Source organism: Pungitius pungitius, chromosome 21, assembly GCF_949316345.1.
Source record: "Pungitius pungitius chromosome 21, fPunPun2.1, whole genome shotgun sequence".
Classification (NCBI taxonomy): Eukaryota; Metazoa; Chordata; class Actinopteri; order Perciformes; family Gasterosteidae; genus Pungitius; species Pungitius pungitius.
The window spans coordinates 11,527,567-11,555,160 of record NC_084920.1 but is presented as its reverse complement, the minus strand read 5'-3'; the positions used below and the strand labels follow the sequence as shown (position 1 = coordinate 11,555,160).

General features: G+C 43.7%; 2 protein-coding genes and 1 long non-coding RNA gene across 7 annotated transcripts in view; 2 read left to right on the top strand and 1 right to left on the bottom strand.

Annotated features, from left to right (window-relative positions):
* Positions 1-510, bottom strand: part of abcc3 (ATP-binding cassette, sub-family C (CFTR/MRP), member 3) — a 31,845-nt gene extending 31,335 nt beyond the window's left edge. For 2 of the 5 annotated variants that reach the window (XR_005119812.2, XM_037463044.2), the window contains exon 1: positions 253-505. Coding sequence is in view for 4 of the 5 variants with exons in the window: in XM_037463044.2 (XP_037318941.2) it covers positions 253-288 (36 nt within the window). In the remaining variant the exon portion in view is untranslated. Of the gene's footprint in view, positions 1-252 lie in introns of all 5 variants that reach the window. The other 3 variants (XM_037463045.2, XM_037463042.2, XM_037463043.2) reach the window with 3 other exon arrangements.
* Positions 511-581: 71 nt separating this feature from the next.
* Positions 582-5,909, top strand: LOC134107872 (uncharacterized). Its single transcript, XR_009942845.1, has 3 exons — positions 582-656; positions 5,124-5,206; positions 5,744-5,909. It is a non-coding gene; the product is annotated as an uncharacterized LOC134107872 (long non-coding RNA).
* A 162-nt stretch (positions 5,910-6,071) lies between these two features.
* LOC119212540 (ras-interacting protein 1-like) lies at positions 6,072-27,496 on the top strand. Its single transcript, XM_062560194.1, has 18 exons — positions 6,072-7,064; positions 8,537-8,733; positions 9,368-9,542; positions 11,939-12,171; positions 13,099-13,547; positions 15,344-15,640; positions 15,775-16,173; positions 16,439-16,476; positions 16,549-16,772; positions 17,077-17,189; positions 20,623-20,887; positions 23,145-23,317; positions 24,183-24,333; positions 24,441-24,619; positions 24,938-25,307; positions 25,382-25,602; positions 26,088-26,227; positions 26,310-27,496. Exons 1-18 carry the CDS (start codon positions 6,883-6,885, stop codon positions 26,401-26,403), a joined length of 3,900 nt encoding a protein of 1,299 aa, XP_062416178.1. The 5' UTR covers positions 6,072-6,882; the 3' UTR covers positions 26,404-27,496.
* Positions 27,497-27,594: the final 98 nt, after the last annotated feature.

Here is a 27,594-nt window from a genome sequence, read left to right as displayed (position 1 = left end):
ACATGAGCATTCGCCCTCGACGACACCCTGTTGCCCTCAACTCTCTACACATCGAAACAGCCGTAATTCGCCGCTAATGGGGGACTTTTCAACACACTAACGTGAAATGCCTTTAAGTGGGTTAATGGTCGGTTTTACTTTGTTAACGGCTGCCCCGGAAAAAGAAAAGAAACGAGAAGCGAGGCGTAACATAGCAATGGAGTAACCGTATCTTGTGACACGCACGCAGGTCCCACCAGCACGTTTACTCACCCAGAAAGGGAGGTTCGGTCCGCACAGCCGCTCCATCTGTGGCTGCCAGCGGGAGTCCGGGAGACCCGAGGGAGAGCTCTGAAACCCCGCTAGCGGTACTGCCCCCCTTCACAGCCGACCGGCTTCCCCCTGTGTTGCTTCACGTAAGGAGGAAATAAAAAAAAAAGGGCGCTCGCTGACCGTCACGTGCCACACAGACAGCTGCGCGACGTGTTGCGGAGGCGCCTTCGGCTTGCGTGGACAGCGTGTACCCAGGAAAACGCTGCGCTCTTCCCGCTGTGGTGAGGGGACGGAAACGGAGCCAGCGGAGGAGTATTTGAACGGGAGGTGACCGTGATGGCAGCTCGCCACGCCCCGCCTCTTCCCGCCCACTTTGCCTGAATCCTGCCGGCCCTGTTCCGCAGGTGATGAATATACTTTCCAAGCAGAACCTTCGATGCTCGGCACAAATCATTAAGGACCAGTCCCCTGCAGCAGCAGAGGCCCGGTTGGGGGGGGGGGGGGGTATCTCTTTTTTTTCCTACATGAATCAATCACAAAAATGGCAATGTTTTGGGAATGACATTTTGCACCTGCAAGATGTACAGTACCAGTCAATGAGAACGTGTGTCCAAGCTTTGGACTGGCACTGTAATAGTAATCAAATTAGAATGTTTGATATCCATAAGATTATTTGGAGAAAGGGACCATTGGTGGTTTGGTTACAACGGTGGAACTTTACAATGAAACTTCCCCATTTGATTGCAAACAATAATTATTTGGGCTTTAAAATGTGTTTAAATGTCATGTTGTGTGTGACTCTAGGAAAATGTGTTATATAAAGCCAACTTGTTCAAGATCAACAAGAACAACCAGACTTCATTAATAACAACAGAACCGCCCAAAGGTCCGGCCTCAGAACCAAACCTAAAATGAACCGTGACTTGACAGTTTGTCTCTAGAGCCGACAGGTATGTACATGGACTACTCAGTGCCAGGACTCCTCAGGAATCTATGCTAGTATCCTGTTTATCCCTCAGCTCTGCCTTTTTAAGGGCTTCAACCTGGCACTGCTGCAGGAGCAGCTCTCCCAGCGGTGGGTCCGATACTTCCTGTCTGACAGGACGCAGCACTTGAAAGTGACGAGAAGCGCGACTCTAACTCTCGGACCATCAGGACCGGATCCCCGTCCAGGTTGCGTCTTCTCCCCTATGATCTTTTTCTCTTCGCACACCAACAAGCCTACTTAAGTATGGACCCTTGTTGGACCATCTGGTTCACTTCTACAGAAAACCCTTATCGAGTAAAACCTCACTTCATCCATCGCCAACTCGTGCAACACTGCCACAAGAACGAGGGCAAACTGCGGCAGTAAATCCTTTACTGCGATTGGCCCAAGTCCCCCTGAGGGACATAAGGGCCTCCAGGACCCCGACTAAAAGGCCTTTTTACAACATCTTTTTCACCTCTTTTGTTTTTCAAGCTTGAACAGTACTTGCTTCTAATCGAAGAAACCAAACATCTATTAGACAAAATCTATCAATCTAAATGAGCCAAGACATACTACTAATGAAAAATCTCTCCCAGGGCACCGGGAATACAAATATATCAGTTGATCCACCATCTGTCTGGCCTAACTGCTTTTGCATGAGTGAGTACACAAGTTTTTAGAAACACTACATTTTAACCGTAAGAAGCTGCCAGATTTCTACTCAAAGTCAACAGAAAACCTCCTGAAAACAATCAAAGGGTGTAACTTGTTGCCTTTCATAACCAAATAGATGCATTTCTCTACCAGCTCAGCCTGGGGCTACCAGCCGCTTTTAATTTGTTAGGAAGGGTGAAGCGCAAAGGACAGACGTCTCCATGGGGATCGATACCTAAAACTCATTGGAACATGGTTCACACTAGTCATCTCAGTCATTTCTGTGACAAAGGTCAAAGCTATCCGTGCTGTTGGAGGGGGATTTACTAGTAGATGCCAGTGTGAAACTGATGAAGCTGTGTAAGTTCAAGGCAAGGAGTGTCAGAACGCTGAAGCCTGGATAGAAGATCAAGCTTTATGTCTCAACAGTGCACTGTAATATGTTTTTGAGTAACTATTAGTAAGCAGTAAGCATTATATGCAATGCAGTGACAGAAGGAAATCATATGTGATCAACTGCTGCCTAAATTAATTGGGTGGTTACAAAGTTGAGTGATTTGAAACGCTGCGCCAGTAAGCTATGATTGGTTGATTTTCTTTGGCTGGGTGAAACCTGAAAAATGGTTAAAAAAAAGAAAAGAAACATTTTCTTCCTCCGCACATTACATTTGACATCTACGGCTGTCAGGACATAGAGAAAGCATATATGACCAAAAGAATGTCTCTTAAAAGTTACCAGCTGCTGCTTTTTACAGTGGTACTGTGAAAAAGGCATATCCCTTCACATGTACACCCCTGGGTCAGATCACAATATGTTGCGCTCTACCCTTGCAAGTGAAACTCCAAAACACGTTTATAAATTGACATCCCTGCAGTTTGACATTTTCCAAGTTGGTCTGTTTCAGTTTGGGCTGTGGCTGTGTTCCCTATTGAAGTACAAGGCTTACCCCCCTCCCCTTCCGAGATAAAGAGTCCATGAGCTCTGAAGCTCTCAGTAAGCTTTTGGTTTACGTGATTCATAAGTTTCGAACATCAGATGAAAGCGTAACATGCCTGTTCCCCCCGCAAGTGAGTTCAAGCCAGGTCATAGTCGAAAGACCGAGTCGAGAATTGCACAGTGCATTGCTTTGTGTTTGGTTCGTCATGCAAAATAGCCGATTTGTTTGATGTTGGTGGAGATAGGAAACTTTATGTTTTGGAGAGACGTTCTTGGGGTCCAAACACAACCGACTTCAAGTTAAATTGTATCATAATTCTGGCTGTGGGGAGCGGTGAGGTTTTGTTAAGCCTCCAGGTGTTGTGTTGCAGGTGTCACTCTTCCTCATCCAGTCAGGGGAAATCTGATTACCGGACGCCAAGCACCCCCCTGTCCTCAATATTCCATGAAGAGACACTCTTGGCCCTCGTTCCTCGGCCATTGGCAAAAATGCATGCATGAAAGTTGGACATAAGTCAGTGAAGTCGGGGAAGTCTTGTGGATGATTTCAGAAAACTGCCTTTGAGAACGTATGAGAAAATGAATGACGCAAGAAAAAATGTAACTGTTTTATTTCTTTTATTCAAATGATCCTCTAAACAATGGCAACACTTCCTGTGAAACGTTAGTGCGGCCAGCATGTGGTTTGGGTGTTTGCAGGACTGAGCTTACCATCTAGTGGTCAACTGGTGGCGCATACACACAAAGCTTTGGGATCAAGACTATGTTGATTGTTGGCATTAAGACTCAAATCTTACCTATATCTTAGGGGTAGCAGCAGAAGCAAGGGAGTGTATCATCAATTCTACGTGAAGTATAAGCATCAGATTTAATATTAATGTTGCCACGGTCTGCAACACGGTCTGCAACATCATGTTAGCATTGGTGTTATATTCTATGGGATGTATCACAGGCTCAATCAGATTAGAATTACCTATTGAGGTATGATAAGTCCTTTACTTAAATGTCCTACATCAAAATAAAAAATCAGGATATCAGGATAAACAAGAACTTAAAGGGGCCATTTTATATACATCAAGTTCACATTTCTTGTCATACTTGACCTAGCACTTAGCATGTTGGCTCTGGAGGTGAAAGCAAAATAATAACTCCCAATGATGTCTTGCGGTCAACCGTGATCACCAGCTCTGTTTAGTTTTATATAAAATACAAGTGAATGGTCTTTTTTTGTTTTTCTTATGGCCAGTCCATGACTCACAAGCAGTGCATCATATCCGATTAAGACTTACTGCTCAAAGAAGTATAAATGACATAGTGGACGACAAAGATATTTCTGATTTAATATGTCCTAATGTCCTAACATTGTAACTCTCCTGGCCAGTCTCCCTCCAGAATGCAGCAGCTCGGCTGGTCTTTATCCTTCATTTTATGAAGACCCTTATTGTAAGTCGCTTTGGATAAAAGTGTCAGCTAAATGACATGTAATGTAATGTAAAATCTTCCGCACTACTCCACTTCTCCACTCTCTTCACTGGTTACCAGTGGCTGCTCGCATCCAGTTCAAATCATTGGTGCTCACGTACCATGCACGTGAATGGATTGAGTCCAGTCTACATCGAGGACATGGTCAAACCCTACATCCCAACCCGCACACTCCGCTCTGCATCTGCCAAGCTGCGGGTTCCTCCCTCACTGAGAGTAAAATAGTCGACAAGATCACAACTCTTTGCTGTCCTGGCTCCTAAAATGGTGGAACGATTTCTCTGATGACATCAGGACTGCAGAGAGTCTTCTTTAGACTATACCTTGACTAAAAACACTAACAAATTATAGCACTCACATTGTACTTATAATTGCTCTTATCTATAGCAAGTAAATCGGCTTATTTAATGAAATTGCACTTTCTTGTTTCTTGTTCTTCTGAGCTTGGATCCTTTTGGTTGAAATGCACTTATTGTAGGTCGCTTTGGATAAAAGCATCAGCTAAATGACAGCTTTCTCCCAACAACTTTGATTAACGAAATAAAACCCAGGTGAAATAAAACCATGATTAAAACAAATATTCATGGCGCCCCCGTCATATGTTTAAATGTTATATGTGTTTGGGGGGGCGCGACGAACACGCGCAGCGGATCTTATGGTTTCGTGCGTTGCAAGGCAATGGGCACACTCGGATCAAGCTAATGTAAAATCAGTCCAAACTCTCGTGCAAAGGGACGAAAACGAAGAAAAGCAGCAGGAGGAGAAGAAATGTAGTGTTGTTGTGGTGTTATGGAATGATTATATTATTTTATATTTTCATATGTCCAGATGCACTCCAGAAACTTTTGCAGAGACCCTCACCTCCTGAAGAAAGCTCAGCTGATCCCCAGGTTCACCTCTCTCTGAACCTTGTAAGTTTTTATTTATTATAGTTATCGGTGGTAGTAATAGTTTTAGTTGAAGAAGTAGCCGTCTATAAATACATATTAATAAAGCTATAATCATCTGTAATAGTTCAATTCGCTCAAAATATGACCTCATTCTTGATTGTTTCATAATTTTAAAGAACTTCACTGAAGTGGTTATTTTCTGTGCTTAAATACAGCTGCAGGTGAAGAGACATGTAGGATCACACGTAGCGCAGCAGCCTGTGAAACACAGAGCAAAGTCTATTTAATAATCTTTATTTGACTTTACACTTTAAAGCTTACAAAACAATCCTTTATTTACACCTAATTCAAATGTTTGAATAATTGTTTACTCTATTAAACACTACTGATCTTGTTAACAGAAGAAAAAAATGATTTAGATGCATTTACTGCCTGTCGTATTATGACTCACAAGATCAGTAATAAATCTCAATGACCAAGAGAAAAAAATCAGTCATTGTAATGTCTATTGCCATAATGTATCTGTATTAATAGATGTACATCAATTGTTGTCTTCAGGTGAAGGAGCAACAGACACAACCCGCCCTGTTCCGCACTACAGCCTGCAGACACGTTCTCCCCCACAACAAGTTCTGATGTCCATCAGGGGAGAACAGATTGATCTGCTGACTGGCCAACCCTGTCTGCCCAAAATTCCAAAGTTACTTAAAATGAAAATTTTCTGAGACCATTATATATTATATATTTCTTGTGGTACATTTATACAATAGAAATGTACAATATAATACAAACAACAGTGTACCTATAGTGTGTATCCGAATGATAGCATGTAATGGAAGTTGTTCAAAGTGGCCGTAGGTGGGAGGGAGGGGGCAAATCTTAGTATCGCCTAGTGCAGCCAATGGGCTAGAGCCGTCCCTGTATAGGACTTATGGGGCCAAAAAACAGGCCACAGGTGTTGTATACACTGTTGTTTTACTGACGTTTAAAAACCTGTAATATTGCTTTGTAAGCAATACGGAGGGGCTATAAGCAATACAAAAACGATTGATATTTGGACTCACGGTGGGAGTACATGTGTAAAGATAAATTAAACTTAAATTAGAACAGCAAGCTCGCTGCTTTTAGGATTTTCAGTTCTGTGAGCAGCCAGAAGATGGAGACATGAACGCAGCATTGTTTGGGCCTTCGATCCGTTCGGTTCATGGTGGAGTTTCTCTGCAGCTTTCAGTTCACACTTACGTACCCAACGGTCCTCTCCTGTGAGGATTTTATTTTGAAAGTTTTAGGACGGGTGGGCGGTCGCATGTGTGCGCTTTGGCATCTCCAGCCGTTGCGCTGTCGGCGCACATCTGGAGAGCGGGTACGAGCTGAGTTTGGATCGAAACTTGCTTCTCCATCTCCCCGTGGTGAATAATAACTCTTGTAATAATATGAGGTGTTCCGATTCGGCCACGCGCTGACCTATTGTCACCTGACGTGAAGTCGCGACCTCTTGGCCACGGGGGTGCCGGACTCAGCTTCCAGGATCTGGCTGAAACATCTGCGGCGCTCGTGCATAAAGTGAAGTGACTGTGACGCCAATCCCAGATGACCCCCACCTCCCTGTCTACCCCGATTGACCCCACGCGACCGACGTGTATCGCAGAACCGACAACGGGACTCGAAGATGGCAACCGTTTGTCCTCGTGCGTGAAATGAATGTGGAGGAATCAAGGTTGAGCGGGAGCACCGGAGTCCATCGCACGGGAATGAGTTTCACGAAGCTCTCCACGGAGGAGTCGCGTTCTCTGCCGCCGAGAGCAGCTGGTTTACCCGCAGCTTCGCCGAGGAGACGCTTTGTCAAACTGGGAAGGAAGACAAGTGATGGATCTCTGCAGTGAGTACATGGACTCTCTTTATACGAAGGAGGTGTGAGGCAGGCATGGTGCTAACGGCCGTATTCGTTCCCCTTTTTTATCTCTGCCTTTTGTGCTCTTAAAAACACATTAAGAGTCCCGGTGAGGTCTTAAGTCAGTCCAAGGGTTGGGGAATGATTTGATCGCATAAAGACATAACAAACTAAAAAAAGAAGAAGACATCAAATTTAGTACACTTTAAATTCTAACAACAACAAACATACAATGAAAGCAAGTTATTTTGAAGCTCATTTCAGCAAACACAAATTTTAGATTTTAGAAGCATCTTCAGCATGAAAACTGATTGATGGTTTCTCCAGCATTAAATGAAGCATTAAACCTCTCAAAGCTGTTTCATTCGTTAAAAATCACCCAACCACTGCAAATCTGCTCATGTGCCATCACGTTGCATTGCTGCGCCTTTCTCGAACATCATTAAACAGGAACCTAAAATCTTTGAGGGGGGGGGCGTTAGTACAGAGAACCTTTGAACCGTCGGCGATAAGAAGCTTACAGGCTTGGTAAGAAGTAAAACAACACTCCATTATTTCCTTAATGTAATGAGAGCAGGGAGTTGATGGTGGCCTGGTGAAAGCCGCCGGATGGCATTGGGCAGAAGGACAGGGACGTATGTATGTCTTGTGCTGCATTGTGGCCGGATGATAGGACCTTTGTGATGTAGCCTGTGACGATGTTGTGCTGCAGAACGTTTTGTGAACATTTTCTGCCACTTGTTACTTGTTACTTCTTTTTCTCCTCATTCCACTTTTTCGTGCCAACATTGTTTAAAACTTTTGTCCTTTTATTCATCACTTTGCTATCTCCTTTTTGCTGTTGCATGAATTTGAGTTCTGAATTCTGTTTTTCTTTCATCTGTTCTCCATTCTTTTGTATCATCCCTCCTTCATTTCTCTCCCCCCCACCGACACCCTTTGTCCTAATGATGGCGTGGAGCTCTGCAGGATGACGTATTTTTGTCAGCTAACCTGGGATGTTAGCATCCTATTATTTCACTTGACAAAGAGCCAATGAGATATTTCCATTGGATTTTTTTCAAAAGCTTACAGGTACCTACTTGAGCAATATTCTTAAATTAATCCAACTTCTATGCTTTTTGAAGCTTGAATTCAATCGACAGAATTAAGAATGAGGCTAAGAATTAACCACGACATGTTAGACACTTATTATCCATTTCTTTTAAGAGGTCAAAAATCATTTGAGGCGTATTTGTTGACTTGTGTTAACTGCAGACCTTAATTCAGACATCTAACTAAAAACCCATTGAAGAATTGAGGGAAGCAAAAAATGCTGAGTCATCTTAGGGTTTTATGACTCATCCCTGCAGGGTTCCTACCTCTCTTACTGCCACAGGCCCCAAAAGACCGAGGTACATGACAAACAACCTGGAACGGATTTAGCGTCTTGACCACAGATCCTCTCCTCTCTTCATCAGATCAGCTATATCCGCCGGCAGCTCCTCCACCAGCAGGTCGACGGAGGCCGTCAAACAGCCTGGCAGGAGCCGCATCCATCACCAAACCAACCGCTTCTCGGCCGTCTTCCACCACGACCCTTCCTCCAACTCGGGCTCCATGGCACTGGCGGCAGGAATCCGGGCCACGCTGTCCATCCAAGCCAGGAAGCAGAGCAGTACGTCACCTTGATTTCACACTTCTCCCTGCATGTTTATCCAGGGGTGTTTGTTGTGGTTATAAATATATTATAGGTGGGTTTTACGGACAAGCCTTGGTTGACTAGTCACAGTTGTTAAATCTTCTGTGGCTTTGGACAAGTTTTTCTAATTCCCCAATGATGTCATTATAGTTATTCCAGCTTGGGTGTGTATAACTAATTTATACCCAACAGGATTATTGGCATTTAACTGGCACTGTAATACAAAGATGGGATCGAATGCATCGTGGGAAACGTAGAATACAGCATTGTTTGGAGCTTCAACCATTCTCCGAACTACAAGCTACGGCTTGATTTATTTAAATGACAGAAATTGAGGCAGTAGTCCTAAACAAATGATACATAGCAATACCATAAAACATACTTAAATGGCAAGATTTAATTTAATGTCATTTTGAATAACATTGCTGTATACGAGAAATGGAGGAACCAGCTCAATCGAGGAACCGGCACAGCCAACTAGTGTTAATACCTGCTCATATGTTATGATCACGTATGCCATTAATGGTAAATCTTCCATCAATAATAAGGGACCACAACTGAGACTCACTGTCAAAACTTTATCCCTTTTTTTGTTACGTCTCGTTGGCAGTGTTCCCTGTGGATGCTTTGCAAGCGGACGACCCGTCTGAGCTGTCCAATCAGATAACGGCTCCAGGGATCCTGAAGATCTTTGGAAACGAGATCTGTGAGGGAGCTCACTATAAAAGTGTCCTGGCCACCACGCATTCCAGCGCCAAGGAGCTCGTCAAAGAGGCCCTCGAACGGTAGGGCCATGTGTCCTCAGCGAATGTGTGTGTGCGTCTGCCTGCCATCTGTGTCTGTTTTTATACATGGGTCCTTGTTTGAGTTATAGTAAGTCCAGCTTCTGCTGCAATACATTTTGTGCTACATCATTTGTATATAAAAATCAGTCCTCGATGCACAACATGTTGGCGGCTGTTGAAAGGAGGTCATGTTCATGCTGTTATGATTAGTGTGTTCAGATGAAAGTTAACCCTGACTCGTTGTTCTGTTTGTTATAATTGTAGTGCAGTGCACACAGCGTGTGTGTGTGTGTGCCAAATAGTTTACGTAGTAGTTCTGAAAAGGTCTAGAACAAACCACAGATTTGTGTGAGAGACAGCCTGTGTCGGCGCAGGGCTTTTAGGGCGGCCCCTCTGGAGAGTGGATGTCAGTCAGTCATTGCTTACGCTTCAGCCAAAAACATAATGGAATGATTAATACGAGAGGCATTCAGCCCCCAGAGGAAAGAGTAAATCAGTTTTCCTTTCCCTCCGTGAGAATTTACACTACAACGGTGACATTTAGCTGCATTGGTTTTAGATTTCTTATTCAGTAATGGGTTAGCAAATAGGTTTAGCCCACTGGCTCTGTTACAACTCTTCATGAATTCATTTCTGTTCTTTATGCCATGGTCTAATGGATTATCCATGGCAATCTTATGATAAGGATTAGTTCAGGGAAACTGCTAAAAAAAGATCAGTCAGCATATTTGCATGGTGAAGTATTTCTTCTTTGTTGTGTAACTTTAACTGAGCCACAGCACCAGTGACAACTACGGGACGAAGCTAAAGGCTAGCATGTAAAACATGAGTAGAGGAAAGACATTATCTTATGACGACTCACAAATCATTAGCTGTAGGCCATTGGCTCTTGGCTGTGTTCTGAATTAAGTTTTTCTTTTAAAATAACACTCTTACTTTGTAGCCCCCATGTGTTGAATTGTTATGTACTTGCTGCTTAAAAATGTTGTGATGTTGTGTTTTATTTGCTTTCCTACATTGTCTATTTGTGAAGTGTCTAGGTTCTTCATGCCCCCTCATCTGTGCATTGAGGACAGATTTTTTTACGTCATTTTTTAGCTGTTTTGTGAGTCATAATAGTTGCGTGATTGCAAACAAACTTTGTATGCAGTACCCGTTCATGTATAGTATTGACCAGAGGTGGGAACAAGTCACTGTCATGCAAGTCACAAGCAAGTCTCAAGTCATTGCCCTCGAGTCCCGAGTCAAGTCGAGTCAAAGACGAAGCAAGTCCCAAGTCGAGTCACAAGTCACAGCCATCAAGTCTCAAGTCGAGTCACAAGTCGTACCATTTTAGTTTCGAGTCATTTCGAGTCCTTTTATTATAGTGGGGACGGGGAACCCTGGGTGATGGTGCGCTGCCTCACAGACCTAGACTACGAAGGGAAGGGTAACGGTGGATCGACTGTGACTGTGTTATAGTGCTGTAACGCTAACCCCAATGCTGCAGCGTAAATAAGGAGGCGATGACTGGCTTGCAACTCCGCTGCATTTATTTATATAAAACAACTCAACTTCGGTCACTGTTGGCCGTCACCACGCCGAACGAACACTTCCGCATTCACGGCCCCCCAAAACTCGGGTTGTCTCGCATAACTACAGCTGGTAACGGAGCATAACGTGAACACATGCAACATCTGCATAACTGATTAACTAATAACTTTAACTCAGCTCATTACACTACTTTAAAACGGACGTTGGCATAATGTTGGCGAGGATTTCCATCGGAGTCTGAATCCGGGTTCAAAAATCCCGATTTTTGTAACCATGAACGAGCTGTCTCGTTGATTCGGTAAAATGGACTGCAGTGATTGGATGTTGTGCAGGCAGCGCGCGCTCTCTGCATACAGGTGGCGCACATTTTTTTGACAGATGCAGTTAAACAGAGCGGCGCGGTGGTGTGAAAATGTTTTCCCCCAGTTTTCATGGGAAGTAGCAAGTCTTCTCGAGTCAAAAGGCTCGAGTCCAAGTCAAGTCACGAGTCATCGGTGTTCAAGTCCAAGTCGAGTTGCAAGTCTTTGTACGTTTTGTCGAGTCGAGTCTCAAGTCATCAAATTCATGACTCGAGTCTGACTCGAGTCCAAGTCACATGACTCGAGTCCACACCTCTGGTATTGACAAATTAAGAAAGGGTGTTGGAAAATGGTTCGACCTCTTTACTTTAAGGTGATTCAGTCCATCACTGGTGTGGACACTTTTAGGGGTATTTCAAATCGCACATATAGAAATTGTTTTCAATTGTGCCTAACAATGCAAGAAACCGGTTTGCATAAGTACAATTTTGAAGCATTAAGTTGATTATCTTGCATTAGTTTTGTTACCCTAACGTTACATTTTTTTCTCTCCCAATGTCGTAGGTATGGCCTGAACAAGGAGGAGGCAGAGTCTTATGTTTTGTGCGACACCATTGGCTCCACCAGAGACCATCGGTGGAGGACGGAAGGGTTCCGAGTCGTGAGCGACAACGAGAGGCCCCTCATCCTGCAGTCGCTATGGAAACCCAGAGAGGGTCTGGCAAGGCGGTTTGAAATCCAAAGGAGGAGCTCAATCGAGGAGAAGACTTCCACCGACAAAGACACAGTTACTGCGGGTACGAGGTCAGATCCATCATTTTACAGTGGAACCTTCTCGTCCTAATTCAGGGTGTCCGCATGTCTTGGAATAACAGCATGTACCATTAAATTGAGTATTTCCAGTGTTACATCCAGTTTTATAGTTCCCACAATAAAAATGTGGTTCGTTTGGCATGTCATTTTTCCAATGACAATCTGCCAAGCCACAAAGACCAAACCATATTTTAATAGCTCCACAACTTCTTGTTTCAATTTGCTGCAAATTTTGGCTTTGATTTGATTCTTACGGCTATTAGAAAAGACCTAGGATCTTTTGGACCTGCAGATCAAACAAGCCTTCCTCCGGTGACACACTTTTTATTTAACACTTCACAGTTTTAATATAATATTGTAAAATCTATAAATGGCAAATTCACTTATCCACTGATGTTTCCAAAGCTCGATACAGCAGAATAATACTTTCCGTACACGCTGGACACCACAGCACTGGGTGCAAATGTGCAAGGCAAACCGTTCTCTATCATCTCCACGGGAGGTCCCCCGCCTGTGGTTGACACAGCTGTGGCCACGTTGTACCAGTGCGTCCTGTTTTGTGTTTTGCTTTTATGAATGGCGTGGCTTGTGATAGCTCCCTATCAGTGTCAGCTTGTGGACGCCTGCTGAGTGGGGAAACATTTCCATGGGCTCCGTCTTTCTTTCCACTGAGGTCTGTTTCCTGTGTGGGGCTTCTCCGTGTTGACTCTGGAATGAACACGCAACGTGAAAGTGGCCCAACATGCACCGGCTCTCTCACACACACCTCAACTTATTAGTAGAAACAAAACACATGTTGCCCTATCGCTATGGGTGTACTGATCTGCTTAATGTATTTATACAGCAGCTGAATGCTGCAGGGTTCAACCAAATTGCCAATGGTTTTATTTGTTCGTTTATCTCTCCGTAAGGTATCAACGCCCAGGCTCGAAAGCTACAGAAGAGCCGCTCCAGAGTGACCTCCACTCTCATAGAGAAGACTTCGAAACGGGGCCACAAACTGTGGAGGAGCAAAAGCGAGATGGACCTCTTAGATTCCGACACAGGGACCAAACAGAAAAGCAGTTGTGATGAATGTGGCAAGGATCGAAGCGAGAGTCTGAATCAAACTTCGGCGCAGAGCTCCGAGAGGCTGGAACAGAATTGCATTCAGAGCCCAGCCGTCCCCTCTGAGGGGCACGGCGAGTCGCAGCCCAAAACAGAGGGCCTCTGTCCGCCGAAGCTGAGTGGCGAGCGGGAAGGAGAGGAGTCGGAGAGAGAGGAGACGGAGAGCAGCGACGATAACACCACACAGTACTCCATTCACCCTCCCCACGACTGTCCGTACCTGCTGTCGCTGCAGGGCTGCAGCCCGGCACAGGTACTCATTCAGATACACAACAGTGTTGGGAAGGAGCTATTTTGGTCATTTGTCGGTTCTGGCAGTAAAAGTCACACTGTTCAAAGTTATGAGTTGTATTAATCGCAAGCGGTGTATATATCAACTAACATACATTTTGCAATAACTTGCTCTTTTCCTCTGTTGTTAGATGTTAGAGAATGTGTCTTTCACACATCTGATGATGAACAATTGACAGAAAATAGATAATGAAAAAGAAAATCTGCAGGAATGAGGCTTGAAACACAGAATATTTGCCCCTGTGATTCCCTCAAAATCAATGTTTTTTTTCATTTACATCTGATTTCTATTGGATACATGACATCAGGTCTATAGTCACACAAAGAACATGTCCTCCCTGTCACCTCCCTCTGACGCATGCCACAGCCAAGCAGGCTATCCTCTGAAGATGGTGGCGCCACCCAAAAATGCTCTGCCATTCCCATTTCCTATTGACTGTTAAAATCCCTCTCCTGAGAGGGTGTTGTGGCATTCAAAGAGGTTAGAGCATTTTCTAAACCAAAAATACAAGTAAAAGCTGTAATAAGGACTGAGTTTCAAACCGTGTTTTTATCTGCTCCAACGAAAGCAAAAATCATAAAACGAATCATAAAACGTAATGTAAAAATGGATCTGTATGCTACCAGAGTAAGTTAACATTAACAGCTCCTGATCTTTATCAGATTTGGGAAGTTCACACTTCCCCCACACTTCACACATTAGCTAAGAAAGAGTTTTATGCCAAATGCATCATCTGGCCCTCATCCTAAAATAGTAAAAAAGTCATAAATTAGTTAGGAGAGAGTTTTATTAACCTTTCAGATATGGGTAACTTAAATTGAATTAGCTAGCTGGTTACACAATCTGTCAAACACCAATCCAATTTATAAAATGAATGGTCTCCAGCCATTTTGTCTTAAATCTACATTAGTTATTGTGAACTGCATATGATTGACAGTCTCTCTCAATAGAAGCTAAAGAGTTTACTTGTTAACATGTTGACATGTGTACTTTTATTTATGTTAATTGTTTGAGTAACTACAGCAAAATGCCCCTCACTCACTGTAAAATGTCGAACAGCATGTTTTCCCAGCAAAAACAGAAATGCAGAGGGAAAATCATTATAGGAAAGGTCAGCAAACACTAGGTAGAACAAAAGTGTCAAAACACTGATCAGGAAACAGTAGAACTACGTGGCACTGCTTCCTGGCTGATTACACATGGTGTTAACAGCAAGCAACTGCCACACACATGCAGGTACACAGAGGCTCTGCGTCATAGTTTTTTCCCAAAAGACCCTTATGTAATCATCTACCATTGAGAAACACTATTGTGAACCAGGTTTAGGGAGTTTATTTGTGAATGAATTCAGCTGGTTAAAGATGCCCTGTTGGAAAAGACAAAGTAGGAATGTCAAACATAATAATCTCTGTGAATTGTGCTTGTTTAGCAATCTCGGATTAACTAAATACTATTTTAATACCTCTGCATATCTTGAGAGAGACTTTTAGGGAGCGTAATAGAGCAGATCTAAAAGTAGAAGGAATTTTGGACTTGTAGTCAGGTGGCTGGAAGCATGATGTCAAATGAATGCTGATGTTACTCCGTGTCCGTGGGGTGTGTTGAAAAATGTTTGATATCACAGCCCTACAAACTGTATTAACCATATCACCCTTGCATGATTAAATGTAAAAGTGAGCTAAGCCAGTTGTTTGGTATAAGCATGTCTGAACTGTGTCTGAAATTAGTACAAAAATGAGTTATTTTTCTGCACTCAGGACTTTGTCATCTACCTACTCGTGGGGCCAAACATTGCATTTGGTCGGCAAAGCGATCATGACGACGGCACAAAGCCGGACACCCTTCTCTTTGCCCCTGACATCCTTCCTCGGCACTGCCATTTCCAACGCCATGTGGTCGGTGGCCCCACTGTGCTCCGGCCCTCTCCGAACGCCGTGCTCACCAGGAATGGCGAAGCTCTGAAAAAAGAAGTGCAGCTTAAGCCGGGAGACATCATTGGTATGGGACAGAGCTACCTGTTTCTGTTCAAGGATCCCTTGGCCTCGGCATACAAGGTGAGAGTGGGACGCAAAAGAGACTGCCGACCGTAACATGCGCAACATACTGTATTTACTGTCTTCTGTTCTGTCTGTTCTGTCTTTGTTTAAAATCAATCCTCATGGTTCTTGTGTCTTTCTTGGAATTGAAGGAAGAGGATAAAGCTGCTCCTCAGTCCGGCGGGACTGCTGTCTCCTGGATGCTGGGTCAAACCTCCTCTGCAACTGCAACGAGCCATTTAAAAAAAACAGTGCTCTGCAACACTTGCATCACAGGCTCCGTCGACCACCACAGCCCCCGAAGCAGACACCTCTCCTTTTTAAAATCCCCTGAGTGCCACACCCCGACTCTGGTGTATGAGAGCAAAGATGAGGAGCGGGTTGTCAAAGAGATAGTTGCTATGGGGAGGACCAGCGAGCAAGACAGACCACCCCTGACTGTCGCATTTTTGCTGTGCCTGTGCGTGCAATATTCTTCCACACATCTTCACACCTCAGACCTGCGCAGGCTGCTGTTGCTCATTGCAAACGGAGTTCAGACTGCCGTGTGGGTGAGTTGGTATCCGGGTCCCTAGGAGTAATTTGGAATGAGTTTTTTATTCATAAATAACCATCGCTGTCTAAATAGGGAGGACATAATACCTGTAAAGAGATTTCTTTGCATATAAATATGGGCTAAAAATTGCTTTTCGTCTTGATCCAGCTTTTTATGCCTTTCTTTCTTATATTTTATGTCACCACATGCTGTGTAAAGAAAGTTCCTTACTAAGATGTTACACGTTCATGACTTCATTGCAGTTTTTTTTTGTCACACAGGAGGACACGAAGGGCTTAGCTGTGGTTCAACCTGAAATGTAAGCGCACCGTAGTGTTTTATGTCACTTGTGTCACAGGTCACACGCTAATACTGCCCTTCTCCCCCTCAGCGGCGAAGGCTCAAACCCAGAGGACCTCCAGGCACTCGGCCAGCTCAAGGCGATCTCAGGACTGCGCCCCCTGGCGGTGTGGATGTCCAACAGTCTGGAGCTTCTGCAGTTCATCCAGTGCCAGCTGCCTCTTATTCTGGAGTGTAGAACCCGCAAAGAGAAGTACCAGGAAGATGATGAGGGAGGAACGGAAGATGAGGAGAACAAGGGGAAGGAGAACTTGGGTTAGTTACATATTTAGCTAGGAATTTGATACAATGATAATGTTACCGTTATCAGATTCATGGGTTGGTCTCATACACCTTTCCCTGCAAGATGGAGCTGTACACTAGAACACATTTTTCATCTTCATTGCATCAGAGGTGTTTAAGAGCACATTTAAATAGTTATGGATAATTAAATGTCCAATTTTCATTGTTTTACCTCGAGGACAGAAGAGTTTAAAGTTGCAATATCAAACTAAAACACTATTTCACTGGAGCTCTGAGCTACAACACTGTATCTTCTAATAATGCGTGTCATTTCCAGCCCTGTTCGTGCTGCGTCTGTCCTCCGTCCGTACTGCCAGTGAGGAGACAATGGCTGTCCTGGAGGAGGTCATCATGCTCGCCTTCCAGCAGTGTGTCTACTACATCACCAAGGTGAGTGGATCACCAAGCACATTGCAAAAGCATTCACAGAATTTAAATAGATGCACCATACATGTTCTTAAACAGTACTCCAGTGTCTCACATGTGAAAGTTCAACCTCAGCAACAAGGAACTTTTCTTGGCCAAAGGGGAGGAGTCAAAGAAGTCTTGTGTGGCGTGCTCTGTTCGTTCCTGATGCGGATGATTATGATGTGACGGTTAAGAAAAAGGAAAATAATCAAAAACGGGCCGGGGACAACGAGCTCTGTTAGCCTTTGACAGCTCACTTATAGACCAACCAGCCACCCTGCCAGACCTCACTTGTGGCATTCTGACATGGGAGAGAGACATGGGAGAGAGACAGGACACCAAGGGCTCTTTGTGTGTGTGTGTGTGTGTGTGTGTTAGAGGAAAGAATCAGAAATCTTGAAGGTGTCTCGTGTCTCGGGGGACGAAAGACGATGTTTGAAATGAATGACTAGGACTTGTACAGGTTACCGTAAGAAGCTTGTTTGGTGGCAGGGGCTTAGGCCTGTTTAAAGGAAGTGGACGTAGTCATAGTGACGTCATCATAAACTCATTTTCACAATGTTTGCTGAGGTAATAAATCAAGTGAAAGGTTGAATCAATTTCTCATTGACTTCAATACAGTATGCCTGATTCATATTTCCATGGTCCTGTGGTTTCCTTTTTTTGGTTGCTTTGCAAGTTTGTTTCCAAGGCTGAAAGAACAGATTTTCCTGCGGAGTATATATTCAAACATTAAACCGGGCTTAGACCAACTGAGTAAAAAGTCAAATTTCCTCTGAGAGAACTTTAATTACGTTATGCCCCAAAAAAACATTTTCTGCCCAATGATACCAATAATAAACCGCCTACACCTCTGGTTTATTGTGCAGTCATCAAAGCCCTCCTAAACACTTCTCCCCAATAATAAAAATAGTTTATGCTCTAAGAAGAGGCTCACAGGCCTAGCGAGGCCACAGCGTTGACACAGCGTGTCTGATTGTGTAAACTTTGTATCGAGCTCTATTCTCAGATGATGTTACTTGGAAATGAAGATCATTTCAATGTCGTCCCAATTCAGTTGTGTGCTGTTTCGAAACACCACACCCATTAGATTACATGGAAGCGTGCTGGGGTTTCAGACAAATTCCCAGTTGAGATGTGTGGTTGTGTGTAGAAAAGCAAAAAAAGTCACCCCCCTAAAAGAATAGTAATAATGAAACTGGCCTATTCACAGTACTCCTCCTCAGTTAGTAGCTGAACTTGGTATCAGAAGTGAAGGCTGAGCTAAATGGATGCCTGGATGCCTCCTCTGTATCAGTTTCCCACGCAGGAAGGACGTCAGTGATATGACATTGTATCACTAAAAAGAACACTAAAGGAATTCTTAAATAGTTGTCCTGCAAGTTTTTGCTCAGTGCAAGATGATGTGGTTCTCTAACTACCTGCTCCAGATGTATTTCTCTGAGCAAATCTGCCTGATGAGCTGAATGACTTCCAGATGTTTTTTTTTCAGTGAATCCAGAAAGAATCCATGAAACACTATATGTTTATTAAGTTTAAACTTGCGGGATGTCATTTACATTAGACATTCTGACAACTTCAGAAGTTTGCCTTGAAGACACGATGACTTGTAGTAAATGTATAACGTAAAACCTCTCATCTGACCAGGGCAGTCCTTGTTCTGATTCTCCCGTACCTTCCTTCCCCCGGCGGGCCCAGCAATACAGCCTGTGCTTCCTGCTGTGAGGATAAGCTCCAGGGTTCAGAGCTCTCCTCCTCCCGCCGGAGCACACACTGCAGGTCAAAGACTGTTGGCTGGTAGAAAGAGTAACTGGTGAACTTTCATGATTTTGTCTGAACACTTTGCGTGACTTGAGCACATCACTCTCATAGGTAAAGAGCAGCTTTTCTCAAACTCATATGGCCCAATGCAGCCCTGGTTCGGCGTTTTTCTTGTTCTTGCAAGCTATCCCGGGCACGTCGCATCGTCCATCATGACTGTCACTTCCCAGCGGGCTCCCGTCCACACCTCTTCCTGGACAGACAAGCCAGATTTTGAGAGGAATGTGATGAAGTCACCGGCGTCAGGCTGAGGAGTACCCTGGCCAAGTCCCTAATGATTTACTTTAGAATGTATCCTTTCCCCTTCGCCAGTGCTGCCAGTTGACATAGTGATTCATGGGTGTGACCCAGGGTTGAGTTTGTGCAGGGCATTTTTGAATGTTCCAGGGTGAAAACAGGGCAAACAAAAGAAGACTGAGCCTCATCTTCTCCTTTCTTTACTTCCCATTCATAAAAAATCAGTGAAGCTGTGTTCCCTTTCTCACAATTGCCTAAACTTTTGGAAACAGATCTCAAAACAGCAAAGTTCATTTTAAACTTCCTCAATTGCAGAAAAATATGTAGACTCTTTTCTGTTATTTGCCTCTTTTTTTCTAAGAGTTGATGTGGTGAAGTGGATATGGAAACACCTTTGCCAAATGACGCAGCAAACACTCTCTTATACCTCTGTCTATTTTGGGATATTTCTTTCTATCTGCCGCGATTTGGTAATTGCCGCGGGTAGGAAAACCAGAGGCGCCAATGGTGAGCAACTGAAAGCACGTCACGGCGAACATAGAGGCACTTTCAGATGCTTGTGGGCAGACTGGGTGTTTGCTTGTCCATCACAATGAGCGCACAAACAAGCAAACTACACAGCATGCTCGCTTTGTTACACATTTCTGGACTGTGGGGCTGAACGCCCTGGAGGCATATGGTGGACCCAAAATGAATCAATCTCTCTGGCTTGGCTACGCTCAGTGACCCTTTCCAACCAGTAACACTGCGAGATGATAATAAGATGCCCTTTTTCCACTGGCTTATGTGTGACGGGAGACGTGGCTGTCGTTTTGTGCTGTTCATGTTCGACCTGCACCAGCTCGCAGGGGCCTTACAGTAAATGTAAAACGATCTGCTTAGGGTGGATTCCTTCAGAACTCTTCACTCAGCAGTCCTGTTGCAGCAGCATGCCAAGCCCACATTAGCCATATTCAGCTTTTTTAGGAATGTGGACCTATGGCGGCCGCTGGCTTTGGAAGCTCGCCGGGTGTAAGAGTGAGATTGGAGGGGATGTCTGTCTACAATTAATCTGAACAAAGCTGGCGTTGTCTCGGCCCGCTCTGAAGAAGGAGCGAGGACCTGGGCCTGAAAAAGGAGGAAATGTTTCAAACTGTCTCTCTCATTCTTTTTCTCTTGTATGTGGGGAAAATGGGACAGTATGGGTGGTCAAGAGGTTCTCAAGGTTTATTTAACACAGTGATCAGAACACCCACCACACAATGTTAACTTTTCCAACCACAAAATGGACCCCAAGGATTTGTCAACACTCTCTATTTCAGATTGATGAGTGAGTCACTCTCATGTTCCCTTTATCCAATCCAATCTGTCCCATCAGGTACTCTACCCCGTCCTGCCGGCCCTTCTGGATTCTAACCCGTTTAGGGAAAGTCCTGACCTGCTGGCCACTGCTGGAATTGCTCAGGTCCCGGGTAGCGGCGGCCTCCAGGTGCCCGGTGAGATCCAGCATCTTGCGGACGTTCTGACCGAGACATGGAGACTGCTGCAGGGCTGTCAGCTCCACCCAGAGATTTCCTCACAGCTGGTCGGCTACCTCTTCTACTTCATCAACGCATCACTCTTCAACTTGCTCATGGAGAGAGGTACCAGTGCACCTGTGTCCACATAGATGACATCAGGCTTAGAAACACTGCACAAATGGGAACTAAATTTGGCTTGAAATAAGTATATTATCTTTGGTTTCACACAGGTCATTAACACCAGTTCCCTGGTTGAAAGTCTTGTGTTTGACCAGTCTATTCATTCCAAACTCCACCCTATGTTGACTTTTTGATAAAACACATTTCTAACATGTCAAACATCAAAGGTAATGGAATAGTAAATGCAATTTAGAATATTCTAAAGTGGATCTGTAGATGCTGGACCGATGAAAGGACAAATGGATAGATAGGTAGATGTAGCACAGGCCACCCGAGACTAATGTAGCACAGGCCACCCGAGACAAATGTCTTTTCAAGGCACAGTACATTTCCTGAAACAGCTGGTCACAGGAGAAAATAGTATATTTCTTGTGAAATACTTGGAATAATACACATCTGTTGCACTAAAAAGTAGGACTGACACATAATTAAAGATATTTCCTTTTCATGGTATTACGTTATGCTTAATTACGCTATGTACATTTGATTGGGCTCGACACACATTACTTATTAGTGTTGATAGTATAGGTTCATTTTTTAGCTAGATAAGAATAATAAATCATAAAAGGACTGTACTTGTAGATCTCTTTTGTAGTCTTCTAACCACTTAAAGCTCTTTAACACTACATGTCATCATTCGCCCATTCATATCTATTTATACACTGATGACAGGAGCTCCCATACAAGATTCCACCTGTCCATCAGTAACTGACATTCATACCATTCGCACAGTAGTCACCGCTACTAGAGCAATTAGTTAAGTGTCTTGCCAAATGACACATCCCAAAGTTGTCCCTATGTTATATTGAATTATGTCAGACAATGCCTTTTATTTTTGCCTTGATTTATTGTTGTGTTGTGGCAGCTCCACGTATTAATGATAGCCGAGGAATCTGTCCAATCTCGATTACCTATTTAGAGTGGTTGGCCACAAAGCATGAGAAAATAATCTCTAAAAACTGCTACACTAAGTCGCTGCACACTCAAGAGCACATGCCATTTGAACTATTTCATTACAACAACACAGAAAACACAAAAGCAGTTCACTTACCAAAGGCTGTTCACTATTTACAGACAAGTTCATCCTGAACTCTCAATAACTACTAAGATCTGCTAGCTATCTTCCTTTTTGACAAGAGTCAGACTGGCCCACTGACCAACAGTGATGCCAGTAGCGCTACTTAGTAACGCGTTACTCTAATCTGACCACCTTTTTCAGTAACGAGTAATCCAACGCTTTAGTACATCCAAACGAGTAATTAATTAGTGATTAAAGTTACTTGTCCAAGTCACTGTGCGTTACTATTTTGTCATTAATAGTCAAATAAATATTTGATTTCTTGCGTCTCTGGGAGTGAAGCCACGTCGCCTATGCGACAGTAAAGTCATGTTTTCAGCATGAGGGTCCTGTCCAGTGTACATAGACCGACCACGCAGCGACACAAACAACAGGAGAGATAGAAAGATTCGCATTTTTTGAGTTGGAAATGTCATCTAAAGATGGAAACATCAAGGTTCGTTTTACACTCTGTGCCGGTGGTTACAAAGTGCTATCAAGCCAGTGTTTCCCCTACCATTATAAATGTCCATATATGCGCACACGTACCAGCGGACATACATCCGCCCCGCCGCCGGAGTGCGTACGGCCCGCCGGGGGACAGCCGCGACGTCAACGACCCATCAGTTGTACCTTTAGCCGTTCGGATCTGTAAAGTAATTACGTTGTTACTTTTTAAAGGAGTAATCAGTAATCCAATTACTTTTTCAAAGTAACTGTGGCAACACTGCTGACCAATCACAGCCCACCTTGTTTCTGCACTGTATGTCATCCAACATCGTCCCCATGTCCTCCATGTGCAAAGTTCACCTAGAGGACCTCGGGCCTCTCTCACATAGAGACACAGGGGCTGAATCAGATTGGATAAAAGCTCTGTTTAAAACAAGCTCCAATGGAAGCAAAGGAAGACAGGAGCTTTCCAATGAGAAAAGCCAATGGAAAAATAATTATACATGTAGTGTATTTATAAAAATAAATGAAAAGTAAAGTAGCTATAACTTTTTGGATTCTACTTCAGCCAGCAGAGAAGGCAGAGAACCATCACTGGCTATTTATCATCAATAAAATGCAGGGGGCAGTTTTCTTTAAGTAAATGAAGGAGGAGGTGATTTTTAAGTGATTTTTGTGCTGGTGTATACACAGGATCCGAGCCCGGTTTCTACCAGTGGGCCAGAGGCGTACGCATGCGGGCTAATCTTGACTTGCTCCTCGACTGGGCTCACGCAGCCGGACTGGGAGAACTGGCCTCAGAGCACACACACACGCTCTCGTCAGCTATTAATCTGCTGGCCACACCGAGAAAAAATTTACTGCAGGTAAAACACACACCACACACATACACATAACATCTTAAGCCGAGTTGGGTTTATCCAACTATGAATAATCACCAGAGACATAGCAAGCTGAGGATTTGGTGGTGTGATTTCTGCAGAGTAGACGAAAAATGATATCCTTTCAAATCAAGAGTATTTCTGTGGGACATTGTATAACCGTTAACATACACAGACCTCAAGTTTAAACTATGAAAAACAAAACATACTTGTGTATCTTATTAAAAATCAAATAGTTTAAAAAAACTCAGTTAATCTGCTTCACCAGGAATGTGTGGGCGTGGTTTAATCAGTTTAGACTGTATATACTGTAAGTTATTATATAGAGTCTAAACTGTCTTGCAACCTGGCACTCATGAGTCCTAAAGCAAACTAATTAATAACAGTTCTTAAGATAGTTTGGAAAGTGTTAACTGCAACCACAATCATTTCACTGGCACTACTCCCTCTGGGTCTCTTTAATAATATCCTCATGTCTTGTATGGTACTCTGTGTAGACAAACTTGTTTTTTTCTATCTCAAATGTAATGTAGTTATGTATATTAGTGTTGTCCTGAATCAAATATTTATTTATGGGAATAGTTAATGTCTGCATGCACAATTCCCATTTGCAATAGAATGAACCTTTACAATAGATGAAAATGAGCCTCCTATTTATAAAAATATTTCTAGTTATTTGTTATAGAGGTGTATTCTATTCCAGGGTCAAGACAAAAAGTTAGACGATTTACTCAAGATAAAAGAATATACCACTCATGCTGGTAGAATTTAGAAATAGAGGCCAGGTAATTCAGCTTGTCATGATATTTTAACTATGTGTGTCTGTATGTACGTGTTTGTGCCTGTTCAGACCTCCTGGGTGTCCTTGCGGTCTGAATATCCTGCCTTGAGTCCGGCCCAGTTGAACCACTTACTGAGTCTTTACAGCCCAGCATCTCCCAGTATCTGCAGACACACCTGGACTCCATCCGTTCAAGACCGTGCTGCAGCAAACCAAACTGGTGAGAGGTCCACATCCTGGTCCTTCTTCTCTTCCTGTACCATACTTTCAAACCAATACCAATCGTGAATATGGTAACCCTTAAGCTCCGACCCTTCGTGTCCTCAGCTGATATCCTGGAGAGTTTCGACACCCACCATCCTCTGGTGCTGCCGGATGAGGGTTACCAGTTCCTAATGGGCAGACAGGTAACAGATGCATCTCTGAGGGAACAGCTGGACAAGCTCAAAGAGGACATTGCCGTCTTTCCTGAGTTGCCATCCGACAAGGTTGCAGCAACTGAGGAGGTACATACCTTTTGATTTTAACATACTGGACGGTACAGTTAATACTGACAGCCCTTGAGAAATGTGTATTCATGTAAGATTTCTGCATGGCCGACGTGGCAATGTTGGCCGGTGGGAACCTATGTAGAGTCGTGTAGCATCGCTTGAGGAGATTTATCAGATGAGCAGCTCCCTCTGGAGTCAGAAATGGCTTAGTACAGGTAGTTCCCACGCATGGTGTAGTACTACTGAAGCTCTAGACACACAGTTTGCCATATTTCAAATGTGGTTGTCTAACCTATCCAAAGATCCTAAATAATCTTTTCTCGTCCCATTGAGGCAAAACTGGCGGCGATAGAAGTCTTTCCAAAGGCTGGTCTGCGCACCGTAGACAGATTGCCAGCTGAGACGAACTCGTCCACGGGTGTTGTCTGTGACTGGTCCCCTTCCACTACCTCTGGTGCCTTGCCTTCATTGCCCTCACCGCCTTCCTCTCCCTCATCCACCCAAAATCCGGACCAGTTCACCTCCTGCAGTGATCTGGAGCTAGAGGGCAGAAAGGCTGGCGATGCCAACAGGTCTGCTCGGGACCTCTCGTGTCTGCTCACCCCGCCCAACAACGCCCACCTCATAGATCCGGTTGAGAAATGGATGAAGGGTGATGGTGAAACACTTCCCTGGTCCTCCAGCGTGAACGCACACGATGAAGGTAGGACGACATCACCGTTCACGTTTGTCAGTGGTAAAAAGAAAACAAAGCGTGTCCTTTTGTTTTCTCTACAGGAGGATTAGTATTTGAATGTCTCGCTGCACTGGAAGTAGACCGCTCCAAGTTAGACTCCCCCAGCATTACAAGGTTTGTCGACTTGAAAGAGGAAGAGGAAGAGGAGGAAGAGGTGCAAGAGGCGGAGGGTGACGATGACGATGACACGAATGATGAGGTTTTTAGCCTGGAGCTGGAGCGAGGTGAACAAGGAATTGGTCTTGCCCTGGTTGACACAAGGGTGAGTGTTGTAGTTCATAGTTCAACCTAAAGTAAAGTCAAGTCTTCCACTCCCTCAGGGACTTCTGTCAAACTGTGACGTCCACCCCGGGACGGTGTATGGCTCATGTGAAGTGGTGTACATTAAACTCACTTACAACCAAACAGCCACCTGTGGTCCTGCAGAGGAAGGTCAATGTTTAAGTATCTTAAACTTCTCATTCTCTCTACTGATCAATAGGGGAGTCTAAAAGTGGTCCAATTTTATAGAAAGCTCTATATCTCTATATTCTCTCTTTAAACAATGGTCTAATTCTCTAGTTTATCGGCTTCTTCGATACAGCATGATGTTCATTTTGTGAAATATGCTCCATTTACAGTCAAATAGACCAGTTTGTAGTGATTGACACGTGACTGCTAGCAGAGCCGTATACAGCATCTTTAAGTCGCTCCGTTTTTATTTGTGGAAGTCGCTGTGTGCCATGACATGTTGACCTCATCTTCTAGGACTCTTCCACGAGGGCAAAAGGCGTCTTTGTTCGTGCCGTGGTCCCGGACTCCCCAGCAGCCCGATGCGCAAGGCTAGTGCCGGGAGACCGGATCCTGGCCGTTAACGGAGTCAGTCTGCTGGGACTGGACTTCCTTAGGTAACAATGATTTTCCTCAGGATAAATGCAAACAGGTAAATATACAATTTGGATAACAACTTTTTTGTCACAATCTCTCTAGTGGAAAGGAGCTGATCCAGTCATCGGGGGACAGGCTAAGGCTACTGGTGGCCCGATCTGACTGGATGGCCGCCGCTATTCGAACCGATTGCTGACGGCCTCTGTTTACCAAGACTGCCAATGCACCATGAGCACAATTAAAGATGACTTTAAGAGCCTCTTCAACCTTCAAGCTCAGGACATGGATATGTGATTGTGAAGATCTTCTTTTGTGTTTTTAATGCACTATAAAATGAGCTACTTCCTGGTTAAACTGAGCTCCAGGTTCTTAGCTGCTCCGTGGGGCCTATTCAACTGGTTCATTTACGTGCTGATATAGTGAAAGTAAGTATTAATGTGCAATGTGTTTGGTGAGTTTGGGTTTAAAACATCACATTACATGTCATTTAGCTGATTAGAACATTACTGCTGCTATTCATGGTCCAGCCCTCATTTTAGGCAGTAGAAGACTCCTCTGATCAACTTAATCGAGTTCTGGTCAAGTCCAAGACCAGATCTAGCTTGCAGTTACAGATGTGTTCAACACCAGCATATGTCAACAACAAGCACCAACTCACATTGAATATTTTTCCATTCTTCGATCTATTTTTTATTTTTATTTTATCTTGATGAAGTAAATAGATATCTTATGGTTATTACTTGCTGTTGCTAAATTAACCTTAAAAATCATATTGTCAGTTTTCGTCATGGTTGGCTCATAATTTACAGAGGAAGAGTACACCACGCTTCAAAGTTTATTATTTTTAATTTCCTATGGGGTCATTTGTCTGTTGCTGTTGCTATAAATGTAATAATCCTCCGTTGGTGTGATTTCATTTCAGTCTCAATGAAAACAATGTTAAAGCTTTAAACAGCACAGTTCTACACATTCAGAATATAGAACATACGTTTAGCAGACGTTTTATTGGTGGGGGAAAAGTTGAGACAGGATATTATGTGACATGATCTAATTCAAAAAGCTCCAGTCTGCTTCCTATCGCTTATACATTGCATTTTTCCCCATGCGTATACAGTCTTTACCTCCGGTTCTTGTAGATATTTGTGTCTGTGTGTTTTCAGAACTATGGAATTCCTCAAGGTTTCCCCGTGCCGACAAAATGACCGCCCAAAATAACCAGCCTGACCTTTAAAAGCTGATTCCTTCCATAAACCACAAAGTGCTTGAATCTGTTTTGTTTGTAGGGAATTCCATTTGTATATGCTTTTAGTTGTCTGACTAATTTTTAAAAATTATTCATGTTTTAATCTAAATTTGACATAAGCTGGATGTTCATTTACTTTAAAAG

Coding starts and splice junctions, on each gene's coding strand:
- LOC119212540 (XM_062560194.1), top strand. CDS start 6,883: ATGAATGTGGAGGAATCAAGGTTGAGCGGGAGCACCGGAGTCCATCGC. Junction 25,603..26,087: donor TTGCCCTGGTTGACACAAGG/GTGAGTGTTGTA, acceptor CTCATCTTCTAG/GACTCTTCCACGAGGGCAAA. Junction 26,228..26,309: donor CTGGGACTGGACTTCCTTAG/GTAACAATGATT, acceptor CAATCTCTCTAG/TGGAAAGGAGCTGATCCAGT.